The sequence below is a fragment of the Halyomorpha halys genome, unplaced genomic scaffold, assembly GCF_000696795.3.
Source record: "Halyomorpha halys isolate HHAL.00 unplaced genomic scaffold, Hhal_1.1 Scaffold233.1, whole genome shotgun sequence".
In the NCBI taxonomy this organism is placed as follows: Eukaryota; Metazoa; Arthropoda; class Insecta; order Hemiptera; family Pentatomidae; genus Halyomorpha; species Halyomorpha halys.
This window is the reverse complement of record NW_027111122.1, coordinates 303,817-319,213: the sequence shown is the minus strand read 5'-3', so window position 1 is coordinate 319,213 and position 15,397 is coordinate 303,817. Positions and strand designations below refer to the sequence as shown.

Genomic DNA, 15,397 nt, shown 5'->3' with positions numbered 1-15,397 from the left:
GCACCCCCCGACAAACTTCTCCAATTATAATAAATCGTATTCATAAGTTTATTGGAACTTGGAACTACTAAAAAACAGATCTGAAAAATCATAGATAGATCCCATTTTTATTTATTTTTTTTGTAATATATCACTATATTTTACAAAATAATGAATATTATAAACATGATTTGTTTTTTACTGAGACAAAGAATTTGTAAGTAGAGGATCCCCACATCTTATAGAGTATGTTTAGGTGATCTTTGATATCAGCTAGATCTTATCCACAGTGAAATAGTCTGAAAGGGCTTAAATAAAGAATTTTCATAAAATCTTGTTTATTTAAAATAATTAACCATATCATATTTTTATTAGTAATGAAAAATGGATATGATGATTATCTTAAGGATATAAGAGGACAAATATTTTTTCAAGGTTGAAAACATTATATGCTATAAAATTAGTAATATAGACATACTATATAATGTTGGAAAGTCAAAGAATTCAGAAAAAATTATTTGTAACATATAAAGTCATAAAAGTTAATGAATGGAGAATGACAAAAAACTTATATAAAAGATATTTGTAGGAAGAAAGTCAATAAAGGTACAAAATAGTTGAAAACTATATAGTGTTAATGTTTCGCCTTTCTTTGCAGTGCTAAATAAAAACAAGATATAAAGATTGTAAGGAAGTGACAGAAAAATTAGAATATATATACCAAGAAAGTAAAAATATGCAAAAAAAATATATTTTATAAAAAAATAAAAAGCTCAAGATAAGCAAGTTTAAATACAAGTGAATAGGAAACTAATTGCCACAAATTTAATTATAATTGGTGTGGATCAGTACACCATACCAAAGCTATGACTAAAACAACTAGGCCTTACCAAAGCCAACAACCAACGGGCGTTGATGAACAGGCTGTTAAACGCCCTTTCAAAACTAATAAACAAACAACAACAAAGGTAGAGGAAGGAGGAGTAACCCAGAGAAATAAAAGAAAATATACATTTCCAAATATACTGATCCCATATGTAAATTATTTATTATCTTTTTCTTGGAGAAGTTTGTCGGGGGGTGCGGTCAGCAAAGAACAACATAAATAAACAAAACCATATTTATTTATTTGGTTTTGTTTATTTATGTTGTTCTTTGCTGACCGCACCCCCCGACAAATTTCTCCAAGCATTAATCTACGGTCAACTATCTACACCTCATTGTAAATTATTATCCTCTGCCTTGTAAGGAAGTGTTTCTTTTGGAGTGAGATTTCACACAGATCTTACAATTCTAGCATAGTCAAGTCTCTAGGCAATTAAACGCCATCTAGAGATACTAAGTGTAAGATGTTAGCTTTCGGTGGATCAGCAGATTCTATTATAATCTTTATTTATTCAAATGATAAATCTTTGTATATTACAATATCTTCTATAGTTATTACAAGTGTGAAATTAAAGTATTTACAAGGGATAGTACAAATATTAATATAGGCATTTGTTTGTCACCAGTAGTAGTTCCCATGTTAGCTGGTAGCTTTTCAGCTGTTGTAATACTTAAAGTCTATACCAGTAGGTAGCGTGTTGCTATAATATGTTATTTATTAACTTGTTAATTTTCAATAACAGTTTCAGTTTTAAAAACATTTTAATTGTTTTTTATTCAGATCCGAATGATCCTACACCTATGATCCCCAAAACCATGGACAATGCGACAACACAGCTGATGCTCCCAATCAGTATGGACATAGCTAACATGTTCAAAGGTCTTGCAAGAGAACAAGCTACTGGAAGAAGTTCAGCATATGTTTCTGAAGTAATACAAAATTATATATTTCCATTTTATCATATAATGTATTAAAAGAGCAATAATATCTTTATTTAAATATCACTGTTTAAAAATTTACAGATATATCATCAAGGAAGATTAAGGCCAGCAAGTGTCCCCAGTTTTCGTCGACCTCCGCAATCAATTAGTGGCATTAACAGGCGAAATGCTAATGTCCATATAGGTTTGTAAAAAAAACTTTGTTTAGTTTTAGATAGAACTAACTATAGTAAAAATTTTCAAAAACACTTATATATTTGTCATAAAAATCCTCTATCACGCTATACAAACATGCCATCCATCATACAATTCCAATCTCCTTCAAGTCAAATCTTCTGTTCATTGGCATAGTTCTCGTTCTCAGTTTATATGCAATAGCCCACCTTACTTCAGCTCTTGAAAGATCTTTCCTAATCAGATCATCCTTCTTATGGAATTTCACTGTTATCAACTACTTCAATACCTTTTCCATCTTAGTTTCAAAAGAATTGAACAAATAAATTACCAATTATGCTATATTGGTATTTCTGGTATTTTGTTTAATGATTCCATAAAAAATTCAATTTTAATTATGTAAAAAAAAGGATTTTATTTTTTTACTATTTATAAAACAAAATCTAATAATTGTAGGCACTAACATACATTCATATGTCCTTAGAAATAAGGGACTAAACCAGCAGATAGAACAAAACATTTTGAAATATAACTTTTTCAGGGAACCGCTAAAAGAGTGAGTCAAATAATAAGACAAACAAATATACATAGAAAAAAAAAATTATTTTTCCCACTATAAAAAATTGATTATTAATACAATCACAGATTATAATAATTACTTATTTACAAAAAATCAATGTTTTTTTTAATTATCACTAAGGAATATTTATTTCAGATAAACTTGGAAGCAGACCGAGACCAGGAAGACCGTTAAGAAAACCATTGGGATCAAAATTGCAAACTTGCACCAAAGTAACAAACAACCTTTGCTTAGAAACAAATGATTACCCTGAGTATGGCTACTGTTGCTATTATCTAATAAATTACAAATCATTATCTCATAATTAGTTTTTCTTACTAATATTAATCATATAGTTATAACTTTATTTTATAAATTACTTGCTAATATTAGTTATATAATTATTCAAAAAAGGTTGCATGTGTAATAAAAATTTAAAACTGCATTAATTAATAATAAGCTTTAGGGTGATTCTCAGTGATACGGCAATATTGAGTGAGTGGTTTACAATAAGGTTGTGGCAAAAAAATTAAAATAATTAAATAATTAATTAATTTGAGAATTTTCTTATACCAAAGACTAAGCACATGTAGCATATTTTCGCTATCAAAATCACTTTTTAAGGAAAAAATTAAATTTTTTAAATCAATTGAGTTGTTGGTATTATAATGTGTAGATCCTTTCTAAGTGAGCTAGCGTTTTTTTCTCTTACCCCCTTCTATTATTGAAAAACCAAAACTAATACATACATATGTGAATAATAATATGTGTCAGAAAACGTATTAGTATTACGTTTTATATTATAATACCATATTGTACTTCTAATAACTTACATTAAGTGCTTAGGGTTAGTCTAGTGATATCTCTAGGTTTAATTATTGTCTGTTTCAAAAGTTGCAGTCTGTAGGAGGCTTGGGCTCACTTTCCCACAAAGTATGTCCCGCCATTCTTCACCCTATTGACAAAGACTGCATGCTGCAATATGCATTCTTTATATTAGAGTTGAATAAGGATTAAAATGGTGGCTTTAATATCATAAAATGAATTTATAAACGAAAACTTCTGTAATTAACTTATATTATAGAATCATAAATTAAAAATAAAAAAACTGTAGTTTCCCATTTGATTTTTTATCCTTTAAGATCAATCTGTTTCTGTTGATTAGAGATTTTTATGTTAGTTCCAGATCCCATATAACTAAATATTTTAAATTGACTTGTTAATTATTCTTTGAAATAGGGAGTTAATTCTCAACAGTATAAAAAGTGACGGCCATCCTGGAAGATTTGAGATATTTACATCAGAACCTCGGCAAGAGTTGGAATCTGAATTGCAGAGGTATGCTCATTTATATGTATATCTTTGAACTTTTCACTTCATATTTAATTTAAACTCATATTAAAGCATTTATTGAAAAATAAATTTAACTATTTTAACTAACATATAATACAAATCTAAAATAGAAGAAAGAGTGACCAGACATCTGATTCTGCTACAAAGGGACTCATGTGCCAAACTAGGGTAGAGTTAGCAAGGCCAAAGAAGGCTCGTGCTACCAGTGGCCAGTGGAAATTCATTGTTAATACCAATGACTACACTCAAACACTTCGACTAGAGATTTGCTCGTAAGTTTCACAATATTGATTTAGTAATTCACAAATTATCTACTAAAAAAATATATAAATCTATAATTTATTGTTTATTAAAGTATATGTTGTTATTTAATGCAATAGGAAACCGCAAGGATCATGCCATTACCTGAGAGATGAGATAGAATCACAGTGCGTACAGGTCTACAACTACCATCGACTCCTTACTTGGGATGAAAATAATGGACTAACAATGGATGTCTTTAAGGTTAATAGCTTTTTAATTGTTTTCCTTTTTATGAAACATTGTCTAAGGAATCAAAAACGAAAAAATTGTATTTTATCAAAAAAACATTTAAGTACATATCAATCTAAATATTGATAAAACAGAAAATATAATTGTCAAGAAATGATGGCCTATTGTTTCTTCAACCATAGATTTAAATTATATCCCTTTCTCTTCTGCCAAATCAGTTAAATACTTAGAAGTGACATTAGACAGCAAACTATTGTACGCCGTCCCTCCTCTCCTAAAAGCAGGACAGATGCCTTTGGGAATCTGGATATTGTATACGGGTCTAACATCTCACAAAGTATAGGTCTAAGATACGATCCTTTCTAAAGGTAAGAAATCATATCCTTGCTAATGCATCACATCTACAAATGATGTGGTACACAGTCTCATCATCCATTCTTCAGAACCTGCAGATTGGTGACTCTGTCAGTCTCATGTTATGGAGGTCCTTATTCGGCTAACAGTGTCCTCTATATAGACCTGTCACACATCTTAGAGTGCTTCTGTCCATAATGAGAAGTGTATTGTTCTTGTTGTGTTGTGCTTTTTGGGCAACATTTCCTCTAAAAATTACAATTAAAATCAAATGTTCTATTTTTTTATTTTGTTTTTTTGGCATAAGAACATCTAGTTTACAAACAAATATTACAAATGAAACTTATTTAAAATCTTATATTATTGCCTAATTTGTTTTCAAAAAGCAAATATACAAGTAGTTCAATAATGAAAAATTTTACAATACAAATGCAGTAGATTATTACACAAGGTTTAATACCAAATTAATTACAAATTATATCAGTAAATGAATTTTTTTTTGGAATAAATAAATAAATATATATTTCCTTCTATATACATATATTTCCTTTAAGAGAAGTTTAACTGTATTATAAATGTGCTCCAGGTACCCACCTGTTGCTCCTGCAGAGTGCTCGGTTACAAAAGTGGGAACCATTATTCCCAGCTGATCCCAGAGAAGACTTCACCAGCTCCTCCTTCGGAACACATCGATTCTAATCTTGTTTCCAATGATGAGAGCCTTTCCGCAGTCAGGATTCCAATCATACCACCACAGCCTCCAGTATGTATCTAAATCAGCCTTTTTTTAAAATAAATATTCCACCTTTTTTGTTAATTATTTACTATTTTTAAATTAATAAAAATTCCTGGAATAAAGGAACCAAAAAAAATTTTTTTGTTATATTTTATTGGCTATATTGATATTTTTTTTATTTATGAACAAAAATCATGGCTTTATTTATATCTAATAGAGATACGGAGGAGCACTTTGCCTTAAGTAAGTTGAAAAATGAAAAAAATTATCGATGTTGGTTGGTCCCTTATTACACATTGGGGTTCAATTAGTTCCTCTGTAATTAAAGTATAACTTCAATTTTGAAATGTAAGCACAATTTGAGACAATTATTGATTATCCATTTCAAGATTAGCCATATAAAACTCAAAGGTACAAAAGCTAAAGTTCTTTAGAACCTAGAGACCAATTTCTTTTCCAAAAAAGAAAAATTCAAGTACTTAAACTGGTAATGCAATGAAAATTCCAGTTATTTAAAACCTTGTTCATTGAAGGCTGCCATGACATAATTTAATTAATTTATGCATTAAGTTCATTAACATTTTATAAATGTTATATTTAAAAATTGTTATAATGAAGTACATTTCGTACCTAAATAAAAAAAATTAAATGTTCACAGGGAAATAGAGGTTACATTCCACCGAAACGAGATTCCGGAAGGAGACCAATTGTCCAGCATAGAGGACCTCCACTTCCCTTAGAAGGTGAAGTACCTCATGAAGAGGTCAGATATCCTCCGTTAGAAAATACTTTGCGGAGAACAACGAGAAATAACACAGTTGACAGGTAACCATTTTTTAAAAAACACACAAGTTAAACAAATAGGAATAGTTTGGTGATAGCTATGAATCCTAATCTTTATTTTTATTATTGTCACCCAAAAATAATACTCTGGAATCACCTATACATAAATAAAATTATTTATTCTAATGTAGCAAGATGTTCCAGGTATAATAAATAGCTTTTTCTTCTGTGACTATGGTTATTCATAGTAATAATTGTTTACATACGGTCTACATATAATCTTCCAAAATTATTGTACTTTAAAATATTTAAAAATACTAAGCCTCAATTTTTAATTATATGATTGAAAAAATAATAATACAATCATATTACAAAAATAAGATAACATCAAAGTTTCTAGAAAAAAAAAAAAATGTGATTACAATAAATAAATAAATCATTGTTCATAGGACCATATATTAGGTAAAGTTAGCAGCTAAAAATAGAAAAGTTAATAAAATATATGAGTTATTTCATTTATTTTTTTTTTGTAAGTATTATAATTAATTTGAGTATGTTTGAAATTGATTAAATAAAGCACTATTAAAATATTAAAAAATATGATTACTTTAAATTTTGTAGGTTAACTACAATCTTTTTAAATAAAAAAATGTTCAATAGAATATCCAAGGATGGTACAATTCTAATCTTTATTAAAAACTGTTATCCCAAAAACTAACCACCGATTCAAAGTATTAAAACTACTTATTGGAAAAACCAGAATAAAACATTTTTTTTTACAATAATACTTGTAAACAAGTAAAATCAAATAAATAAATGTATTTCATGCTATAGAAAGGAAAATTAAATTGTACAATCAATTGATTCATATATGTAGCTTTATTAAGAAAATTACACAGTAATGTAAGGATGACATTTAAAAAAATACATAAATAATTTGTCTAAAAAGTGACTTTTTGCTTCACCCTCCCATCACCAAATCATTAAGGAACCACAATATGTCAAATTTAATCAAATTATTTTTCAGGATAAGGTTCAAACCTACTTTGAATAGTCGACACCCAGCATTGCCAATGGACAGTTTGAATGCTGATACGATGGGAGTTCCTACTGCGCCTACAGCTTCAAGGCCAACACCTCCTCCACCAAAACGGATTAATTACAGTTATCATCCTATCATTGACTACTTTAGGCCGCAAGAGCAAGAGGCTAGAGCTGAGTCTAGGATAGGGTTTGACTGGACGCCTATCACAGGTGGGGAGTTTCCGCGTCAATTTTGAAATAAAAGATTACTTTAAAATATTGTAAAGCATACCGTCCATCACTGAATAGTTTTCTACGATACAACATTTTTTTCTTTCATTTGAAATCTGACATTTTTGAATTAATTACCTAAAGCACTTCCTAGTAGAAATTGCTTTAAGCTTGTGAATAAATTCTATAAAAAGTTTGAGAAGCAAAACTAATTTCATTAAGCCATTGAATAATCTTCGTAATCTGTAATTTATAAATTCTGATTTAATGCAAAACAATATTGATAGAAAATTTAAACTACTGGCAAAAACAGACGATGTCATTTTTTTTTTTCAAGATGTAGTAATTTTAAGGTAAAAGTAGATGAAGAAAAGCACTATATACCAACGTCAAACATACAAAAAAAAAAGGTTCTATACCTCTATAGAATAGATTTGAAAAATACAAGAATTTAAAGGGGAATAAAAGTCTGTTGAAATGTAAAGGTGAAAAACAGGCAATATTCATAAATCAATGAATTCTCAACAGTTAAAGGGACTTTGAAATTAATAATAATAATTGTCTTGAACTTAGTCAAATAATCGTTTGGTCCATCTATATTGTTTTATTGCTCTAATATCTGTTACTTGTTTATGAGGTTTTATGACTCAGTGAATTTTGGGCTGTATTCAGTTGATGCTGCTTGATTCATTGTTAGTAAATTTATAAATATAGCATATTTTATAAATTTTTTCCACATATTTGTTAATTTTATCAGCAAGTTCTATAATCGGCATTGTTTTTGATGATACGGTAAATGTTTTATTTTCCTTTTACGTAAATGATACATTTTTTGCCTTATCTCATTTTAATATAATAAAATTATTGTTCCGTTTTAAAAACAAATTTATATATTTTAAATCATTATTAATCTGTTTTTTTGAGGTTGGATGATTTTTTTTTTTCATTTTGAAATTTTTTTATTATTCAAAGATCAATTAATTAATACTAATTACAAATGTAGTTCCTGGTATGACACTCTTAGGTATTAAGGTTTTTGAATATTATTTTCACTTACCTATATATGAAACATATAGTAAGGAATATAATTGCATATATAATATAACTCACTCATTTAAAAAGAGAAACTGTGTTTTTTAGAAGTCATTAAACTTTGATTTTCATTTCCTTGCATTCAAGTTTTTTTGACATCTGCTGTTCTCTCTCTATGGTCTATAAATGCTTTAGCACTGAATGCTAATTCATTTCTCTATTTTTATTTTAAAATGTCTGAATTATTTATATCTATAAATTCTTGAATTAATTGTAATTTATAAATATAATTTTATACGTTATTATGATGGAATGGTTTGGGGCAAGAGTATGACAAGCCACAATTCTGATTTTATGAAAAATGCATTTTTTTACCACAATAATTATTTTCCAATTTATTATGTTACTTGACTAACAACTTAATTCCAACATATTAACTTATAATATTATCGAATATGAACTATAAATTTTAAAAATCACTCTACTAACAAAATTTATATAATCTGGTTTGTCATATTCTTGTCTCGAGCTCTTTAATTATATCATATAAAACTGAAAATGAATTTACTAAACATGATGTGTATAATTTATTATTACTTGAGGAATCCTCAATTAAAATCTTCAAAGAACCAGATGGTAAAAAACAGTCAATCCTTCTATAATACATCTTGTATAAATAAAATGCAAGATGTAACATCAGCACAAAAAAAATCTAAGAAATCCAAGTGAATATTGAGGATTTTTGTAATATTTTATGTTTTTTAATACATACATATTAATATATACATTATTGTTACACTTATTTACTGTTAAGAGAGTAAGAAAGTAATATATATAATGTAAATATGATTAAATTGCATATTTATTACTCCAAATTTAATTTTATCAATACTATTTCATTTAATGGGCTTTTTAAAACAATTAAGACAAAAATCAAGTATTCATTAAATATAAATAACTTTATCTATTTGGTATTTGTGTTTTACATTGGTTTTCTGTTTTGATCATTTATCAGTTCTAAACTAACAGAATTTCAACCATAAAATAAAACTACAAAATTAATAAAATCAAAATAATTGACTTTGTTCTGGTGTGCTGGAATATTTAATAAAATTATGAAAAAAAAAAAATGGAAGTTATAGCTTTCTCTTTATTTTGTAATGATTTGACAGAATGAATTTTCTTTGAAAGTAAGATATAAATTAATTAATTTTGTCAGCAATTCACAACTTTCCTCAAGTTATTAAAATCAATATTATAAAGTTTTTAGATGGTTTTAATTGGCAAAATAGGTATGTTAAAACTTATTAAGATTGTTGTTATTTAAATTTAAATTTGTACCAAATATGTGATTAGATAATTGCCTGTTAATTTGTGTGTTTAACGATTGTGTAGTAAAATCAGATCTGCATTATATTAAGATTTTCTATAATATTATTGTAAATAAAGGAGCTAGAAAGTCTATGTATATATATTTAGCTTTGTATTAGAAATTGAACTAGGAAATTAGGTGTGAATTTTAAAAAAAGAACCCCTTTTTTGTTATGTCTGTTATTTTGTAAAGTGTAAATATTATTTATTGACAGGGCATGACCATGATGTAATCTGTATGTACAACTATCTTTTTTATATATAATTTTATAAATAAAATGTAATTGAAATATTTTTTTTTTATTTTATTAATTATCCCTACATTCTTCATTGCCCACAAACAGATAAAGAAAGAATACATGTCAGTTTTGGTTGGATGATATTGTAATATTAAAAAATTATTTTAAAGTAAGTTAAAGGGAAATTGGTAGTTTTTTAATTTTTCTCAGATCTAAAATATAGTTTGGAACATGACAAGGTTAAATAACAAGATTAAATATTAAATAGCTATGAGAATTTTTATTTTATTATATATAATATTATAGACTCTTAATCTCAGGGCGGGTTTCTAGGCAATCAGAACAGTCAACTAAATTATTAATATACTTACAATTTACATATTTACAAATATACTTAAAATTCTATTTTGTACAACACTAGCCAATTTATATAATCTTCTTTTGATGATGGATTGTTTTCTTTATCAATAAACTAACACTTGCTGTAAACAATCTTTCAACAAACAAACTGACTGTTGACAAAGCATTTGTCCTCAGTTTTCACTCATCTCATTCACTAGCGATCCAAAACAAAGAGTTCCTTATTCTTCTTGGGTGACTCTTCGATGTCTTCTTTTTCAAGATGTCTACCCTTGAGCTAGACAAAAGATGATGACTTCCTGCATCCAGGAAACATCAATCCCTGCCCACGCCTAAGCAACGAATCAAACAAAAACCAAGGTTTCTTCCTTCCCCTTCTCTAGGTGTTAATTCTCAACATCGATTGGAGCACTACTGTTTTGAGTTTTTTAACAAAACAAAAACAAAGTTTTGTTCCTTCCCCTTCTCTAGGTGTTAATTCTCAACATCGATTGGAGCACTACGGTTTTAAGTTTTTTCTTATGATTTTCTTTATAAATAATTTTCTTTAATACTTATTCTTAACTTCTACTTTTTCCTTAAATTTACTGTAACTACAATTATGATGAGAAGTTTTTTAAATATTTGAATCTGCTCAACATGGCCGCTATTCAACGCCATCTTGGCTTTGCTTTGAATAACCTATTTATTATAGACAATGAAAATTGGTTAGCTTGCTTTTTGGTTCAACAAAACAAATGAACAATATTTAACATTGATACATAAAATAAAAACAGAACTAAAATCATTTATATACAAAAATAACTATTTTCTCATAAAAGAGGATATTACAATATATTAGGTTGAACAGATGAAATGAAGTGGGAAACTCTGGGAACTAGTGGGAACTACTGGGAAACTAGTAAGGCACTGTACTATTAACTCCAAGGACCTGGATTCGAATTCGACCGTGGCAGACAATTATTTTCTGTTTCACAGTTGTGGTGAGTCAGCCCTGTGGGCTTTAGCCTTAATTGGGTAAAAATCTGACAGTCAAGCGTGATACTGACCAAATCACCTCCATGTATAACCATTATTCTAGTAACAATACTTCCTTACAAAGTACTGCACCCATAACTCTTCATGGGTTGTAGCAGGACAGATTTAATTTCAATATAAAATGAAGTTCAGTTTTCAGAAAAATCAAAGAAAAACAAACTTCAATGATATTTCTCTCTCTTACTAAAATTTCAATTCAACATTGTGTTATTTTGTTAAATCTGATTGACAAATGAAGTGAAACCTCTTATTAAATACCACACTTTTACACCAGAAAGGCTTACCTTGTATGGTATAAATATTTTATGATTTGCACTTTTCATCTTCTCCAATATTCAACCCAGGTGAGGTGTAGCCTTCAGCACTTTGCTCATGTTGGGAAATAATCGTCCATATTTTCCTAGTATTTCATTTTTTTTTTTTTTTTTTTTTAGAATACTTTTATACTTAGGATACTGTACAGTTTTGCTCTGGCCTCCTTGTAATGGTAAGACTGAGCATTTCTCTCACCAGTACACTCCAAACGTGGCATCTTTTTTTCTCATTTGAGCATTTTGCTCACCTGGACACCTCCTGAATTTCTTATTTTAAATCATAAGCCAAAGCAAGAAGATCATAGATCTTTTATACTAGTTTATCTGTTTAAGTGCAGCTGCGCTCTGGCATCGAACATGTTGCAAGTTCTTTAATCTTCTTTTACACCATCAGCCCATCGTGATTTGGAGCAGCCTCTCTATCATGTTCTGGTGGTTCCTCATTGAGGAGTTTTCTTGAAATCTCCCGCGCATCCATTCTTGCCATAAGACCTACCCATTGAAACCTGCCAAGCCCTTTTTTATTCTAACAACATCTGGTTCCATAATAAAGAGTACAGTTTGTCTGTTCGCCTCCTCTATGTTGTGTTCCTTCTTAGTGGAACATACCGAAGAATCTCTCTTTCAAATATACATAGGTCTTGTATAATATAAATATTTTGTGATTTTTACTTTCCATATTCTCTTTTATTTAAAATATATAAAATTAACCAATGTTTCGAAGTACACCTCCATCTTCAGGTTTCTCTAAAAATTTGAATCAATGGAATAATAAAACAATCATATACATATTATTTAAACATTAATAAAATACTAGTACAAATCACCTTGAATAACAAAAATTGTTTTCCAATATTACAGATCTACATAGCTCTTTGTGCCCTATCAATATAATTTTATTTCATCACATTTAAAAACAAGTTTTAAAAAGTATATTGGTACTACCTTGACAATCAATCTTTGTTGCACTTAAAAGAATTAAACATTGTATTAATCCTTCCTATGTTTTCATTTTCCCGAGTATTCCACTTATTTATCTGCTGTCACTTTGTTTTTGTTTTACATGGTAATTAATATGAATTTTTAATTAAAATTTGTACAATTGGTTTTATTATTTTTATTGTTTCATTGTTTAAAACTTTTAGAGAACCCTGAAGACAGAAGAGTACTCTGGAAGGTATGACATGATTACAGCTCTGTTCCTATGGGTGCGGTGCTATAGAGCAGCATTCCCAACTGGTGATCTGCAAACCATAGGTCATCCATTGAGTCTTGGAATGAGTATGGGACCGTTCTAAGACACATTTTTGTGACACTGTAACAGTAAATTTATTGTTAGAACTATTTTATTATCTTACCTGATGTTGGTATGTCAGCTGAAAAGTTTTAACAGACAAATGCAAAATAAAAGTGAGTTACTAAGGAACCTAATTTAAAAAATCTGAGGATAATCCCACCTTTCCCTTGTTGGGAGAGAGGGTAAGTTGCACATGACTCGATTTACAGCTTACATTAGTGGTTCGCAGAGTTCCATACGTTGGGAACCATTACTATACTGTCTAAAAGCAGATGTTTATTTCTTGAAACCATCTCCTTCAAACAAGCAGAGATTCCAGGAGACAGATATCTGTTATGTAAATTCGTATGTAAGATACTGATAGTACTACCAGCTATCAAGGAAATAGACAGGAGGTATCTGAAAGGTCACTAGGCTTTCAATGTAACCTGGAAGCTGGAGGGAACCAGTTTCTATGCATTGCTATGCTAGTGGAAGAAAACAGTTTCTTGATCTAGCTGGTAACAAGCCAAATGGGGACCAGTTTTTGGAGCATGTTGATATTAGGAAAGAAAGGTGGAATATTTAAAGGTCAAGTAACAACTCCAAGTTGAAACAACCTGGTCGATTCCAGAAGGAACTAAAAGGAAATCTATTATCAGCGTCGTTAGATATGATCTTACACATCTCACAACTAACATTGACGTCGAGATGCGTTCAAATAGTAAATTTGGGCTCATCCAGGTCTCTGTGTATTAGATTTATTGATAATATACACAACGATTTGGTATTTATAAAGTCACAGTTTATATATATATACATGTATTTTGTATACATACATATACCCAAGACAATAATTAATATTCGGGTCTTGGTTGAAATGTTACTTATTGAGCTTCGAACGTCTTCCAGGCTGCATTGCCGCGCTCAGTGGATTAGCTCATGTGCACAACTATATACCGTGGGCCCACCACGAAGAACATTTCAACATACCCAGGCTGAATTCGAACTGGCTCCGTTTCTGACTCAAGGTTTCTAAAATGACAGATGATCATTTCGGCTATCACGACCTCATTGTATTACGAGTCACTAAAGATGAATATAATTTTTAATTTACGTAAAAGAAAGAGAACTTAATTCAATTCTACTGAAACATGGCTGACAAGGATCTCTTGACTCAATGCAACGAGCAGCATTCGAGAGTTGTGAGCTTTCGCACACAGCAATATTAATAAATATCCTCGTTAAATGTGACTACATATCCAATAAAGTTATTGGAATTGTTATATCATGTTTGGAAATCATCACATTACTGTGGGAAAAACGTTGAAATGCGCATTTTCAAGCTTATCTACTTAAAGAGTCTTGTGATAGGAGACCCTCTTACAGAAAAATACGACGCAGATAAATACTGTCTTTACTCTAGCAATAACACAAAGCATTTTAATATTTTATATGAGCTTACGCAATGAAATTGAAAGAGTGCTCAGTCCCCTTAACTACTATGTTCTACAGGCTAAAGGTTTCAGCATGCCAATTCATGTCATATCAAGTTCCTTTGATGTATTTCAGAACTTTATTTCTTCATGTGTGTCTTCAATCAACATTAATTGTTTCACTTTACGTATGCAAACCGTTTACGGAACTTGACATTATTAAATTTAATATGAAAACTACATAATTTAAAATTTTTGAAGAGAAAACTTCCTATTCAGCTTAGTATAAGGTATTTAAATTTATTTGCTTTTAGAACTCGAATAAATTAAAGATAAAAATTAATTTTTAAACAATTTTACTGGAGTCATTATCTAAGTATCGGACCAACAACGCAAATACTAAGTTAGTGCGTTGCTTCAACTACAAATTTGTTTCTCTTTGGAAAAGGTTTGAAAGCATGGCATTGTTTTGAATTCTTATGACTGAAATGTGGTTTTAGATTGGTACAATCATGACAGTTGAAGATTTAATTAAAACGATTGACGATGAAGATGAGGTGCCTGATTATTCAGAATCGTCAGAAGAAGAAGAGGAAGTAAGATTTATATTTATATTTTCTATGTGAATTTTCTACATGGGGTGATATTCGTTCTAGAATAATTGATGTATCTTTTAAATATTTTACTGAAATTATTTTACTTCTTTATTTTACCTAAGCTTGACTTTGTCAGGCTATTGATAATTTAATTTTGAAGGTGTAGAATTGAAACTATATCATTAAATGTAGTTTTTTATTTCTCCTTTGACCGCAACCCTGAC

At 29.3% G+C, this 15,397-nt stretch overlaps 2 protein-coding genes across 2 annotated transcripts in view; both read left to right on the top strand.

Moving 5' to 3' along the window:
• Positions 1-10,160, top strand: part of NT1 (Neurotrophin 1) — a 123,682-nt gene extending 113,522 nt beyond the window's left edge. The window contains exons 4-12 of the mRNA XM_014419313.2: positions 1,646-1,794; positions 1,888-1,990; positions 2,696-2,813; positions 3,779-3,877; positions 4,003-4,164; positions 4,273-4,396; positions 5,325-5,501; positions 6,133-6,299; positions 7,285-10,160. Of these exons, the coding sequence (XP_014274799.1) occupies positions 1,646-1,794; positions 1,888-1,990; positions 2,696-2,813; positions 3,779-3,877; positions 4,003-4,164; positions 4,273-4,396; positions 5,325-5,501; positions 6,133-6,299; positions 7,285-7,537 (1,352 nt within the window). The 3' untranslated portion in view covers positions 7,538-10,160. The remainder of the gene's footprint in view (positions 1-1,645; positions 1,795-1,887; positions 1,991-2,695; positions 2,814-3,778; positions 3,878-4,002; positions 4,165-4,272; positions 4,397-5,324; positions 5,502-6,132; positions 6,300-7,284) is intronic.
• A 4,849-nt stretch (positions 10,161-15,009) lies between these two features.
• The window catches only part of Rs1 (Dead-box helicase Rs1), a 17,652-nt gene continuing 17,264 nt past the window's right edge, over positions 15,010-15,397 (top strand). The window contains exon 1 of the mRNA XM_014419323.3: positions 15,010-15,173. Coding sequence (XP_014274809.1) covers positions 15,090-15,173 — 84 coding nt within the window. The 5' untranslated portion in view covers positions 15,010-15,089. The remainder of the gene's footprint in view (positions 15,174-15,397) is intronic.